This window comes from Cotesia typhae, unplaced genomic scaffold (genome assembly GCF_013202065.1).
Source record: "Cotesia typhae breed Kobodo isofemale line unplaced genomic scaffold, CoteBio_Ctyphae scaffold_13, whole genome shotgun sequence".
Classification (NCBI taxonomy): Eukaryota; Metazoa; Arthropoda; class Insecta; order Hymenoptera; family Braconidae; genus Cotesia; species Cotesia typhae.
In genome coordinates this window covers 11,299,253-11,314,846 of record NW_027423774.1, presented here as the reverse complement: position 1 = coordinate 11,314,846, position 15,594 = coordinate 11,299,253, and the positions used below count along the sequence as shown (strand labels likewise).

Genomic DNA, 15,594 nt, shown 5'->3' with positions numbered 1-15,594 from the left:
TGATGAATCTTTTTACGAATACTGTTTTACCGTATTTCAAACCATGATGATTAAAAGTTAACCATGTGTTTTGATGACGGTCCTTTAGGGGTAATTTATTAAAAGGAAACGGTGATCTAATCAACCAGTGCCTTTGAATACCGTGCTCTACAGTATTTAAAGCAACTTCTTTTGGTAAAAATTTGCCTCGGCCGTCTGTGAAGCCCTGGATATCAATAATTAGATCCATTTAAATTTTTAATGTGTGTAGAATACTTGAAAACACAGCGTGTATAACTATCACTCTCGGTAGTAAAAGAAAAACTGTGGTATATGAATAAATTTATAAAGCTGCGGTGTCGGTTAAGGAAGGCGTGGTTAAATTTTTTTAACCAATAACAATTGAAAACACATTTAAATAGGTTGTCAATGCGAAAAAAGGAAAAAGCGGGAAAAAGCCAGCGGAAAGTGAGGCGTTTTAAGCGTTTACTGTATTTGCGTACTTAGAAAGATAGTTGAACACATTTATTTCATTGTATACATAATTACATTTACAATATTAATTTATCTGAATTTATTTCGTTAAATACATAATTCCATTTACAATATTAATTTATCTAAATTTATTTCCTGAAAAATATATAATTACATTTTATAACCAAACGGTAATGTCATGTATTTATTTTCAAACTTTCTTTTCTTAAATTGCGGGTACGTTTTTTTCTTTTCTTTCTTTGTAACAACAGCGTGAAAACATGTTCTTCGTATAGCGTCAAATTTTATTTTAATAGGTTTTTTTCATTCACCTGTGACAAGAGACCTTACGGTTTTATAATTAATTTTAAGACGGGTTGAAACACTTAAAGTTATACCTTTAACCTTACACACTTCTTTTATAGACCCGTCAGGTGTAAGTATTGTAAAAGCATAAAATTTAGGGCCTCCTGTTACAAATGATGTGATATAACTACCTATACCATATTTCTCTAGCTCATCGGTCAGCTCACCTAAAAATTTACCGGTCGGCGGTTCGTACAGACCATTTGATGAAATATAAATACATGAAACAGTATCGCAATATAACGCTCTCTTACCTAATTTTTCTAAGTAACTATACAGTTTAAGTCGAGCTTGAGCCGTTGTATAAGCTGCTATCACAACATTCGTTGTACGTGACGGTTTGAGAGCGTCTTTACTATGAATAAAATTTATGTACAATGTTTTATCATTTACTGGTAAGAAGCCGCAAATTTCGATTTGACTGTCTGTTAACATTTCCATCAACCGTGCACGCGTCGTGACAATTTCTGTCTGCATCAAATTTTCGCGCTGACCGAACTTACCCCAAAGAGAGTTTAAGCTGAGCTTCGCTACAGAACGTAACCCAGGGTTTACTTCAACTTTTTCACTATCTAATTTAATACCCTCAGCTTTTTTATAAGCAGCAATATATTGTGTTTTTGTTGATCTGTAATACAGTCTCTGGGGTATCCAGAAGCTTCAGTTTTAATTTTTAAAAATGTATTAATATCATCTGCAAATATTCCACCAATACCTGTTTCTGGATTGTACTGCGTTATTTTATAATGCCATATCTCATATACTTTAAGTAACTTATATCCTTTCTGAATGGCCTTTCTTATCTCATCAACAACCCATGTGCCTCTTAAAAGCCTATCTTTAATTTTATGGGTACAGTTTGTTTGCTTTAATTCTTGAGCACAAGAACGACATAAAGTGAAAAGAAGTCTATTATGGAGCTTACAAGGAAGTACTGGGTGGTATAAATTCTGCGGTGGTAAAATAGTGCATTTAACTAGCCCTTCTACTTTTGATAAATCCTTGTTAGGACCTATAATTTCAGAACATTCCTTACCTATATATATTTTAGGGTGGCCTATTGGGAATTTACCTGTTTTACAAATGTAAGGATACAGCGAGCAAACATCTACGTACTTAATTTTTTCATTTTCTTTTGCATCATATAACGATATAAAGCTTTCCGTACGACCTCCAAAAAAAGCATCTCGTGGGTTTAAGGGCTCTATATTGATTAAAGGGTGATTTTGCAACGCTATAAGTGTTTCAGGATTGTTGGTTAAGTATAAATCAAAATCACATTCCCACTCCTCTATTAATTTATAACCCAAGTTTCGAATTCTTTCGGATATAGCAATGGTACGTTCGTATCGAGTATCCATATTATCTATTTCTTGGTAGTTATTATTTAGTTTTCTATCACGGTTTACTTTATAACATTTAAGACACCCGTGCCAGTAACACCCGTGAAATTGTAATACGGTTTTTTTACCTGTTCTAGAATTTTCAAAGTAACCATCCACCACTATACCGGAAGGTAAACGCTGTTCTTTACCACGCGCTGCTTGTGTAATTCTATAACCGTACTCACGTTCTTTTAAAATTAACCATTTAATAGCTTTCAATGATTGATTCTGAGACCATCTGTATGTACCTGTAGCCGGTAAAATACCTATTGTATCGGGTTTAAGAAAATTACGGCGATAAATTTTTGAGCAAGCTGACGCTATTGTAGTGCACTCTGAAAACGGGCAAACATTTCCACACTTTATAAACATATCCCGAAACTGCATACAAGCTCTTCTTAACACAATAACATCGTTTCGACAATAAAATTTGATTTCGGAATCAAAATTGAAAACATAATTTTCTTCTGATTTTTCATTATACCATGCAATAAATTTTTCAAGCTCTTTTTGAAACATAGTATCAGGAGAAAAATATTTGACAGCAGGGATAGGACCTACATAACCCCTATTACAGGGTTTGTTGAATAAATGAGGAAAATATCCTTTCGATACTTCGTTATTATTGAAACCGAAAGCTTCTGGGAGATCTCTCAAAGGCATATGTAAATAATTTAGACTGTCTAAAAAAACCGTGTTACCTATACGCATAACAATTATTTTGGTACCATTTAATATTAAATCCGGTAGCCTTGTTTTATTCTTTTCTATCATACATTTCAAAATAAATTGAGCATCAAAACTTCTAGCATTGTGAGCTATACATATAGTTTTCGAAAATTTTTTAGTATTTTTTAAAGCTAGATCGATTAATTTTTCTACAGGTTTGTCGTTAAAAATAAATTCACGCACACCGCATTCAGCACAGTTTTCAGAAACATATTTGTCATCCCAACAATAAGTACAAGTTTTTTGAACTACACACAGATTAGGTATATGAATTCTTGTACTACGGTTACCTTTTACACGTTCATTTTGCTGTGTTTCGAAATCATAAAATAAAAATAAGACTTTTGGTAATTCTTTTTTTTTCAAGGGGGCCATAAAACAATAATGATTCAGAGGCCTTTCGCAGCAGCACACTTTGCAATAATTTATGTTGCATTTATGTTCTACATTATGAAAGATATAACGATAACAAACACCGCATAATTTTAATGCTTCGCAAACTGTGAAATTTTTATTTTTACCTCTCAAATTAGCCGAACCAGTTTTTAAGTGATTTGAGTAACAATCATCGTTTGAAAACCATCGCTTACAGTTAAGGCATGTTTTTTTACATATTTGTCTACACACAGGTGCCGCGTTGCAGCGCGGGCACTTTTAGAACACCTATGACCACGTGCTGATTCATATCCTTTATTACAAGTTTCGCAAAATGCACGACTGCCTAAAGCACCCGCTAAATTTATTATTGGTTGAAAATGATTAGTGTCTTGGTAATATAATAAATTAATTGTATTGCAAACGTTTCCGAACGCTTCTTGAACAGCATTACGACCGTCAAAAAGCGGTTGACCTTTACCAAAAGTTAAAAATTCATAAACAACGATAGCTGTACCCTCGCGGGCAAAGTAGTGTTGAAAATTTTGTATTTGATTTAAACCGCAACCCCTTCGCGGTATAACGACCGGGTAAGTTTGTAATAATTTAAACGCTTCTTTCTCTTGAAAACTCCTTCGTCCATCAATTATGCTTTTCCATCGTTTCTGCAAATACCCTGAACGGATCTCACCACGTTCTATATATGCTTTTGCAACAACTAACGAACGAGGTAAACATAAGTTATCATTGTTATTGATTGTTATAATGGATCGTTTAAATATATTTTCATGAGATAAAATTACTTTCCCATACCCCGCGACACCGGCGACAACAGCTGATGTAACAATTATTTTATCGTTGGTTGTTAAGCCTCCGGCACTTTGAGAAACGCTAGTAAGCAAATTCCATAAATCAGTGCTTGTAACAGCGTTTGCACATTGAAAACGCGACCATATTACACCCTGTGTGAGTTTTTCATAATTAATTGTAAAACCTATGAAGTCATGCGCATTACAACCCGCTGTAATATATGTTACAATATCGCTCAATGCGTCGTGAAACCATTGTAGGGGATCTGTATTAACCGGCGGTTCTTGTATTATTAAAGTTGTTTCTTTACCTTTAGCTTGAAACCGCTTATAATGTTTAATTATTTCACGTTCGATTTTGAATCTTTTACCAGGTGGTTCAACAATATGCTCTTCAATTGAAGTATGATCTTCAATTGAGGCTTCGTGATCGTCTGGTAAGCCTGCTGTCGATGTAGATGGTAAGGCGTTCTGTGTGGCTTTTGCTCTCTAGCGTGTTGTTACACCGCCATATTGGGCACCTATATATATGTATATTTTCAATTAAACTATTTATAAGATAGATGTTCATGTTGTTAGTATTTTAAACTTTTATTTAAATCGCATAAGGTGTCATACAAGCAGTAATAATATTTAATTAAATTTAAGCAGCGAAGGGTGTGTGAATATTTGTAATATCTTGTAAAATACCTAGAGCGTGTGATTGTACAAAGGAACGTATATTATCATCACTAGAGTCATCACTATTGTCGTCATAATAATCGTCAGGGTCATCAAAAAATAAAGGCGTGCTCTCTTCTTCTTTTTCTTCTTCTTCTTCTTCTTCTTCTTCGTCTTCTTCTACAATAATCTCTTCAGCATCGCTGTTGTGATGATTATTATATGCTACGTGTTGATAATACTCTTCTTCCGAATCAAGATCAGCCGATAAAGTCATCATATTTTCATCAGTATCCGTAGGATATGATACATGCGTATCATCGGAGCTAGTAGACGATGCACGGCTCCGTGAACGTTTCACTCCGATAAAGCGGTCTAGCCTTATTATCTCACCTTTTAGAGCTGCAGATGTTGAGGTTTTTTGACAGTTCTATGAAACAATTGCGATTATTATTATTATTATTCGATTGGTTTACATCTTGATTAAATACACCGAACTTACTTTTTTCACGCTAATGTCAATATCATCCTCATCGTCATCAGAAGTATTATCAGAATTTAGGAGTTCATCGCGGCAATAGACTTCTATAAAACCATTAAAAATGAGGTGTGAGATATTTAAATTAAACGCTGTACGGTCTAGAAATAAAAATACTTACCATAAGCTGTTAAGAAGGGTTTTAAACACTCAGCGTCTGCTTTTGATGTTTGAAGGATTGTATTAACGGCAATTGTCATTAATAAAGTGTTATTTGTTAATAATCCTTTCTTATAAGCTCTTGACAACACACGGCAAGAAGCTACAGCCACAATTCTACGCAATAGTTTTATTAATCTGTCACGCTGTAAAAGACCCAACTTGAAACACGCGTTTCGGTGTAGATAGACCACAAACGAGGTGATTTATCCCGTATGTATCGCACTAGCTGACACACAGCCCTCGTAAAGGGTTGCTGATAAATATAATTATCTGCGTTCATTATGTCTTCAAAAATACTTTAGTAAGTTACAAGAAGCTGATTGAAACTGTCTTATAATTATAAGAAAAATTGTGTGCAGTAGCTGGTCACGTTATGCTGAGACGGCTTTTTTTAAAAACCCACGTGTAGTCTAGACAGTGAACGCATAGCTCTACTCTACATTTGTTAATATTATATGAAAAAATGCTTAACCATCATATTGAGTTGTGGGTGTTAACCGTGAGTAACCAGCATCAGTTCGCTTAAGAACATTGTTGGTGCAACAACTATTAATTTGCAATGGCTAAACGCTCTTTCTACGAGAATTTTCAAGCTGACGAAGGTGTTGAAGAACACCGTTTTATACCATCATGGGAACGTTTTGATTTCTTATTGACTACATCTTATAAATTAAATGATTCACACTCAAAGTCAATCATTGTTGGTTTAAAATTGAATAGTGATGTTTACAAGTTTGAACCATGTATCGCTATTGTTGACGAAAAAGCCTGCGGTATTTTATGTGCATCAGCGAAGTGGTTAAAATTTACGACTGTTCTTAAAAAACTAGCCCGTAATCTGAATTTAATCGAATCACAGTATAAAAAGTTACCGCTCGATACAACATCGCTTGATGGATATACTTTTCAATATTCTCTGCTGGGGTCCATGTATGGGAAAGCTAAATTATTCTCCATCATTGAAAGAACCGATCAACAACCATCATCATCAACATCTACTGCTATTCAGCGTGGCCGAAAAGTGACAATGAAAGAGAACACACTCCAAACTATCTACGGTCTTGAAGAGCTCGTGAACGCCCGCTTGAATTATCTTCAAAAATTCGTCGAACCTTGTAATGTGTGTCTCAATCACCTTTTTACACCTGTTCAAGAGTTCTTACCAAAACTTCTTGGCAACATCGAATTACCTGAAGAAGTCATTCGTAAATGTGTGATATCAAATTTGAAGAATAATACCGTCAAAGATAGTGTGATTAGTGAGTTATCGGCTAAAGAAGGTAAATCGTACGAATGGTTTATTGAAAACTATATCGATATTGTTACTTATGAATTAATGTTGCTATTCGATAAAGAAATTATAGCTAAAGTGAAGAATGTTTAAATGATTATGAAAAGTTTGAAAATCTAAAATTATTGCTATTATAATTATAAAAAGTTAAATGTTTATTTTATAAAATTTAAAGAGTTTTGTCTATTGCTATTGTATTCTGCGAAAACTTATGTATCAATAACTAATAATACATGTATTGATAATTTATGCTTATTATGAATATTATTATAATAGCTAATAAGAAAAAATCCCTTCATTATCCTTAAAATAAGATCTGATATGCAGGTATACGGTAAGTAAGATTTTCGTTTATCAATGGAATTATTTAAGATTATAAATTATATAATAATTAATTATTTAATGCTAAACGGTTAGTGAATATACATATACAAAATATTTGCAAGCTCAGCGACCTACTACTACTAATACTACTACTACTACTACTACTACTACTACTACTAATAAGGCATAAAGTGTAGGTATACGATCAGTAAGATTTTCGTTTATCAATAGAATTATTAATATTACAAATTATATCATAATTAATTGTTTATCGCTAAAAGGTAAGTGAATATACATATATACTATTATTAATATACTATCCATTATATATATATATATATATATATATATATATATATATATATATATATATATATATATATATATATATATATATATATATATAAATATATTCATATATAATGTATATGTACATTATAATAATTATTATTATTTAATGAGAACCTCTACTACTAGCGCTGCGAAATCACACACACACACACACACACACACACATACACACACGCTACCCCCACCTCAAAGGAGTGGGATGCGCCAAAGTTGCACCATACTGCTATCATATCTACTTTAAATATCGTTAATATCAACACTAATTATTATTATTGTTACTACAATTATTCGTATGTTTGTATTTTGTAATTCCTATTATTGTTAACATTATAATACTATTATACTAACTTATTATTATTATTATTATTATTAAGTTAATTTTGAATACTATCATTTACTTATCAACAGTGATATTATTATACATAATTATGTAATAACATAATTATTCATTAATTAATTTCTATTGTTGCGGCTGTGGTCTGACTTGTGCATGGTGTATCGCATTTGCCCTGCTCCTCACCCCTTTCTCTCAGGCTCTTGGAACAGTGACACGGGGAAACCACAGAGAAAACCCATGTCGATACATATATATATATATATATATATATATATATATATATATATATATATATATATATATATATATATATATATATATATATATATATATTAGGGAATGGGTCAAAAAATCGAATAATTTATTTTTGATTTTATACTCTGAAAAATAGGTTCGTAGACACCTAAAAAGAATTCTCTCCAAGTATAAGCTCTTAATTATAACGGGAAGGTCCTCCGCTTTGCGGGTTTCTATTTTTTTCGAATAATCAGATAAAAAAATTTATATCTCGCTTCCAACTGCTTGGAAAAATATTCCGTGGCATAGATTTTGTGAGAAATTGAATGCTTTACAAAAAAGGTCTCTTATGACTTTTTCAAAAACTCAACCGATTAAAAGATATTCATAGTTGAAGTTTGGCTATTTTAAAGAAAATATTCGTTTTTATTATGAATTTTATAAGTCGATGAAAAAAAATTATTTCGGATTGCGGAACTCATGATTTTGTAGGAAATTTACTGCTCTACAAAAATAATTTCTTATGATTTTTTGATTAAGTGAAGCCGTTACGAGATATTCATCGTCAAACATTAACGAATATCAATATTTCCAGTTTTTGATCAATAATTCGATAAATTTTAATTTAAACTATGAGTTTCAGGAAAATTTACATAAATTTGAGTTTCGATCGATAAAGAAATGTTATAATAAGTTAGATAAAGAATTATTGGAATTATCATTGATTTTCCTTGGAGAAATGCCTCAAGAAAAGATTTCTTTCAAACGTCCTGGTGCTGTTCATCATGCTAGATGGATGGCTAAGGCCATTTATAGTTTGAAAATGTATCTATTCAGAGATGAATTCAAACTCTCTCAGAAAGAATTGCATGGTCTTCGTCATTTCTGTATTTTTATAGTCACATTGTATTCAAAAGCTTGGTTTTCATCAACTTCTGCAACAACTGCTGCTTATCATGACTTGCAGTTTATGAAAAATTTATTGGAGTACAAACATATCAATCCTTTGATTTCTTCAGCTACGTGTGAAAAAATGATTTCGCACTTATGGTATTTGAGCGATGAACTTGCCATTTTATCACTGTTTGACGATGGCGTTCCATTAGAAGTAAAAAAACGTATTGTTGAAGCTGTTAATACTCGTGAAGGTACAGATTCTAAAGCTAAAAGATTTGTAATTGCTAAAAAGATTCGAATTCATTGGCGCAGAGAACTCTGAGTGACTTTGTGTCTAAAAAGTCATTAAATCTTTTCAAAATCTTCGATCTACCGTATGACTTTCTTGATGTCGATGTTGAATTATGGCCTACTAATGAGAGTTATCTCGAAAATAAAGAATACTTTCAACAACTAAAAGTTGTCAATGATTCAGCAGAGCGAGCTGTTGCATTAGTCAGTGAATATAATCAATGCTTGACAAAAATGAAGAACAATTCCAGTACTTATTACAAGTTGTCAAAGAACATCAAAAAACATTCCCAAATTGTAATAAAAGAAATTATTTATAGTAATAGCGTACTGTTATGTTAAAAATATAGACAATTATATTGCAATTGATAATTCAATAAAAAATTTATCTATAAAAAAGTTAAATACTGGTTGTTTCTCACTTGATTCAATACTTTTCATATTAAATTTGACAAAGAAATATGTCATTCACTTCAAATTAAACTAATCATTGGCTATATGTCGAAAAAATGCTCTAATTTCTTGTTTTAATGCAATCAAACAAGCTCAAGGCTGAAAACAATATTAAAAAAATTGTTTATAACATTTCTTTATCGATCGAAACTCAAATTTATGTAAATTTTCCTGAAACTCATAGTTTAAATTAAAATTTATCGAAATATTGATCAAAAACTGGAAATATTGATATTCGTTAATGTTTGACGATGAATATCTCGTAACGGCTTCACTTAATCAAAAAATCATAAGAGACCATTTTTGTAGAGCAGTAAATTTCCTACAAAATCATGAGTTCCGCAATCCGAAATAATTTTTTTCATCGACTTATAAAATTCATAATAAAAACGAATATTTTCCTTAAAATAGCCAAACTTCAACTATGAATATCTTTTAATCGGTTGAGTTTTTGAAAAAGTCATAAGAGACCTTTTTTGTAAAGCATTCAATTTCTCACAAAATCTATGCCACGGAATATTTTTCCAAGCAGTTGGAAGCGAGATATAAATTTTTTTATCTGATTATTCGAAAAAAATAGAAACCCGCAAAGCGGAGGACCTTCCCGTTATAATTAAGAGCTTATACTTGGAGAGAATTCTTTTTAGGTGTCTACGAACCTATTTTTCAGAGTATAAAGTCAAAAATAAATTATTCGATTTTTTTGACCCACCCTAATATATATATATATATAAATCGATTATAAAAATATATTACTTATTATAGAAATACAATTTCCAATTTACGATGAATATTTAAAAGTTATTTTAATATTTCCTTAATTATTCATGTAACAACCGTGCCATTGTTAGTTGAATTTTATAATTTTAAGTTTTCTTATTTTGTATTTATATTTTATTGCTTTTGGGAAATGTTGTTGTAGGATATCTAAATGGTTAAGGGAACCCCTTGAAAGGTTCAACATGTGTTTTCTTTTTATGCGTTTCCACAAAGGTCTAATTGTTAGGCGACACGTGTGGGTCATATTCGAGTGTATATTTTTTCGTTTTGAAGAGATTTACAAGGATTTATTTATTTATTGTTTACTCCAAAAGAGTGTTACCCAAAATTTATGAGCCATAAAGATTTCTTTTTGGACGTTGATTTAACCGGATGTTATATTTGTTATTAACAATTATAGTTTTACATATTATCGGACAATTTAAATTCGCGCCTCCTGATTGCAGCGTCATCTTACGGATTCCGCTGATGACATTACAATATACAGACATAGTGACACCCTCTTAGGGGGAGTCAGGGAAGCTTCCTAGGGCCTCAAAACATCGAAATTGGTTGAAAGCTCGATTTTTTCAGAACAGGGTAAAACCAATAACTTTCCGATTTTTTGGAAATCATTGATTTTCTTAGCGGGAAGTTAAAAAACGGTTGACTCTAAAGGCCATACCTGAAATTTCCGAGTAATTCCATACTTAAGCGCTCAAAATTGCACTTATTACGTTATTGAGCTCTTCGAGCACAAAAATATAATTTTAGTGTCATTTTGAGCTCTCCGAGCTCAAAGAAATAGCTTTTCGAGGCTTTTGAGCTCAAAAGTCTCATAGAGATTTAATAAAACACTATTTTTGAATTTTCAAATCGCAATGACTTTTGACTGAATGCACTGATTCTCACGTTTTTGGCGGCGATCGACGCGGTTTTTAAGGCCCCATGAAGAACTTTTAAGTTCGAATTGATCGATCTAGGAATTTCGAAGTAATTCTGAAAAAACACTTTTTTTGGTTTTCTTTCGACAACGATAACTCACGCACGAATCAACCGATTTTGATTTTCAAAACGGCATTCGATGTAGTTTTTCAAGGTTAAGAGCTGATTAAATTTTGGAGTTGATCGAAAAAGCCGTTTAATAGTTATTCCAAAAAAAAACAACATTTAGGAATAAAATTTTTTGTAATTTTTTGGGGTTTTTTTAATTTTTCTCAAAATCTATCGGTCCGAATCAGTTCAAATTTTTTAGGAAATTTAAGTTTGATGAAACTCTTTGGAACGCCACTAATTTTGTTCGATTCGGTAGGCCGTTAAACAGTTATAAGCGGGTCACATACACACACACACACACACACACACACACACACACACACACACACACACACACACACACCGTGTCGGGCTTGCTGGGTCCCGCATCGGGCGCCTCCCCAGGTGGCAGATAGGGGAATACTCGTCATACCTGCGTGCGAGATACGTCGGGTACCGAGGAAATAAAATACTCGGGGTGGACCAAAACCTAGCAAAAAGATGATATGAAATGTCAGAAAACATTTTCGAAACAAACATCGTATACGGTGCAGAGGGGGGATACCTCAGTAATGGCGAGGGAAGGCGTACAAGCGGGCCTGAACTCGTCGTTATCAAGCGACCGTTTGAACAGCAGAGTGTTCCCCATGGCTCTGCCGTCTAGCAATGCTAACAATGTTACAGGGAGTACCGAAACAACTCAGATGGAAGTAGACGCACAGCAAACAGGCGTTCCTCCAAGAAGTAGAAGATCTGTTGCTTCCGTCAACACTAACACGTATCGAGGGAGGATCAAATCTCTTCCGACTATCACCGGCCAAAAATCACCAATGGAACGGCTCGGCAGCAAGATCGAAGAGTTGACAGAGTTCATAAAGGACAAGAGTAATGTCCATCATGAACTCAGAAAATTAGTAGCGTCCATTGCCACGGCATATAAGTTGGCCAACAAACCAGCATCGATGTCGGCGACAACCACGCAAACATCTCCGGAGACGACCACCAAACCACAAGCGTTTTTGGTCACTCCTGAGAAATCACAGCAAGAAAAATCGAACAAAAAGAAGAGGCCGCTGTCGAAACCCAGCCCTTCCTCTGAAATCAACAAACCTGCACAGAAAAAGACAGCCCGAGATAATGCCTGGATCAAGGTGACACGGCAAAAGAAAAAGAACGAAAGAGAACAGGAGCCAGGGGCAAAAACTACTGAAGCCCAAAACCAGCCAAGTAAGGGTGGCTCAAAAAACCGAGAAGGAAGAGGACGAGAACTAAAGCAGTGCTTGTCCAACCAGTTGAAGGGCGAACATACGCCGATCTCCTCAAGGAAATCAAGGCTAAGGTAAGCCCTGTCGAGACGGGCGTATACATAAAGTCTATTAAAAAGACGAAACATGGAGGTGTACTCCTTGAAATGTCTCGAAAGACCGAGGACAGTAAGGCTTTCACCGATGCAGTAAAATCATTCACTGCAAACATCGGCACGGTCAAGACGCTAACACCAACAGCAACGATCGAGATCCTTGACCTGGATGAAATCTCTACCGAGAGCGAAGTCCGTGAAGCACTCAAACGTGAATTCACTAACAGCTCGGAGGTCAAACGGGTCAATTTGACAAAGCCCACACGACGAGGTAATCGGGCAGCCTTCTGCGAACTAGACGAGCCCAGTGCGATTAAGGCCCTTGACAAGGCCCGCATACGGATCGGTTTGGTGAACTGTCGTATACGCCCAGTAGTAAAAGTAACACGTTGTTTTAAATGTCTTGGTTATGGACACTACACACGTCAGTGTGCGGGACCAGACAGAAGCAAGTGCCGCTACAAATGTGGCGGAGAGAACCACAAGGCCGTAAACTGCACGGAGAAGCTAAAATGCTCCCTTTGGGCTTCGGACAAACATGCCCAGAATAGTCTATGCCATATTTCTGGCACTGGAGCATGCAAGGCATTCCGCGAAGCACTTGCAGAAGCCACGAGAGGTCAGAAATGACACGCATACTACAAGGCAACCTGAATAGGTGCGCCTTGGCGCAAAACCTGCTGCGCCAGCGTGTTTTTGAAAACAAAACTGACGTCTGCTTTATCTGCGAGCAATATCTAAACATTGAAGGTAAAACATGGTTCGCAGACAAAATGGGTACGGCAGCAATTTGGATTGTGAACACAAAGAATGTTACTGTCAACAACATCAGAAGTGGAGCAGGTTTTGTCTGGATTCAAACCCCCACAACCTACTTCATGAGCGTCTATCTCTCACCTAACGAAGGGATTAGTGTGTTCCGACAGAAACTGTCAAATATAGAAGATGCGGTCACTAAGTTCGACGGTGAAGTTATCGTAGCCGGAGACTTCAACGCTAAATCAACTGAGTGGGGCGCTGCTCTCTCCGATACCAGAGGAAACGAGGTCGCTGACGTCGCGGCTAGACTCGACCTCATAGTGCTGAACACCGGAAGCACAACAACCTTTAGAAGACCAGGGTACCAAGAATCCATTCTCGACATCTCATTGGCGACTCCAAGGACTGCCAACATGATCAAAGACTGGGTAGTATCCGAAGAATACAGTGGCAGTGATCACCAGTTCGTAACATTCAGCGTTGAATTGGCATTTGCTCCGGTTTCTTGCACGAAGTTGGTCTATTCTGCAGAATAACCCGACTCCGGATACGTGCAGCGAGACGGAAAAGGCAGTGCTAAATACGATGAAGGAAATTGCTGCCGCATGTGACGCCTCTATGCCACGGCTGAAAACTCAGAGTTTTCACAGACCGGCGTACTGGTGGTCAGCAGACATAGCAGAACTCCGGAAAAAATGCCACAAACTACGTCGGCTAGCAACGAGAGCTGCGAAACGCTCCTCTAATCAAGATCTACTTCTGAGCGAGTATAAGCAGGCCAAAAAGAACCTCAACCGGGCAATCAAAGCGAGCAAAGCGAAATTGTGGCAAGAGATCTGTAATGACCTTGATGATGACATCTGGGGTAAAGCCTACCAAATTGTCACCAAACGACTTGGAAAGGCTTCACCAGAAGCGCCGAAATCACCTGCTTTAATGAGCAGCATCGTAGCGGAGCTGTTCCCCAAACACCAACCAAGGGAAAAAAGACATTATGTGAAAAACAGTGTAACACTTTTCACAATCGAGGAGATACAGGATGCAGCGAAGACCCTCAAGTCAGGAAAGGCATCCGGCCCTGATGGCATATCAGCATCGGTGATCAAGACTGTAGCCCTGGAATATCCAGACATACTCCTGAACACCTACAACGCATGCTTGGCAACTGGCACGTTTCCCGCGTTCTGGAAGCGGCAGAGATTGGTTCTGCTAGATAAAGGCAAAGGTGGCACTGTAACACCCTCATCGTTCAGACCACTCTTCATGTTGGACATTGCTGGGAAATTGCTCGAAAAGCTTATACAGGGAAGATTACGGAACGATATCGATCGTGCTGGAGGTTTTGCCGCAAACCAACATGGCTTCCGGAAAGGACATTCAATAGTCGGCGCGATCCAGAAAGTCGTAGGGACAGCGAGAGAAGCATGGACTGGTAGCCTTAAAGCTCGTAAAGTATGCATTCTCCTCACGCTAGATATCAAAAACGCATTTAACAGCGCAAATTGGGGAGACATTTTAGACGCTCTGGAGCACAAGTTTGACGTGGACCAGAAAATCTGGCACTAGCCGACAATTACCTTGATGATAGAAAGCTTATAGTTGAAACTACTGAAGGCCCACAAGAATACGCCATAACGGCTGGAGTGCCGCAAGGATCAATAATGGGGCCTGATCTATGGAACGCAGACTATGACGAGCTTCTAGAAATCCCGTTGCCAGAGCAAGTAGAGCTAACAGGCTTTGCAGACAACGTTGCAGCCACTATAGTGGCAGACAGCGTAGAAGAGGCCGAACTGCTAGTTCGGGAAACCACCGACACCGTCGAGACTCGGCTCGATAAGCATCACCTGAAACTCGCCAAACAGAAAACCGAGATGGTCGTTTTGACACGTCAAAAATGGTTCCCAAAACCATTCGCTATGGACTTGGGAGGAACAACACTCACGTCAACAAGGGCCCTGCGCTATCTAGGAGTAATGATAGACGAGAAACTATCTTTCCGTGAACACCTCGACAGTGCATG

The 15,594-nt window shown here is 36.1% G+C and overlaps 1 protein-coding gene across 1 annotated transcript; it reads left to right on the top strand.

Annotated features, from left to right (window-relative positions):
- The first annotated feature begins 13,438 nt into the window (after positions 1–13,438).
- LOC141534031 (uncharacterized) lies at positions 13,439–14,107 on the top strand. Its single transcript, XM_074253175.1, has one exon. The coding sequence runs from the start codon at positions 13,439–13,441 to the stop codon at positions 14,105–14,107; it is 669 nt and encodes a 222-aa protein (XP_074109276.1).
- Positions 14,108–15,594: the final 1,487 nt, after the last annotated feature.

What these genes read in the sequence shown, in the direction of transcription:
- LOC141534031 (XM_074253175.1), top strand. Translation starts at nt 13,439, where the DNA reads ATGACACGCATACTACAAGGCAACCTGAATAGGTGCGCCTTGGCGCAA.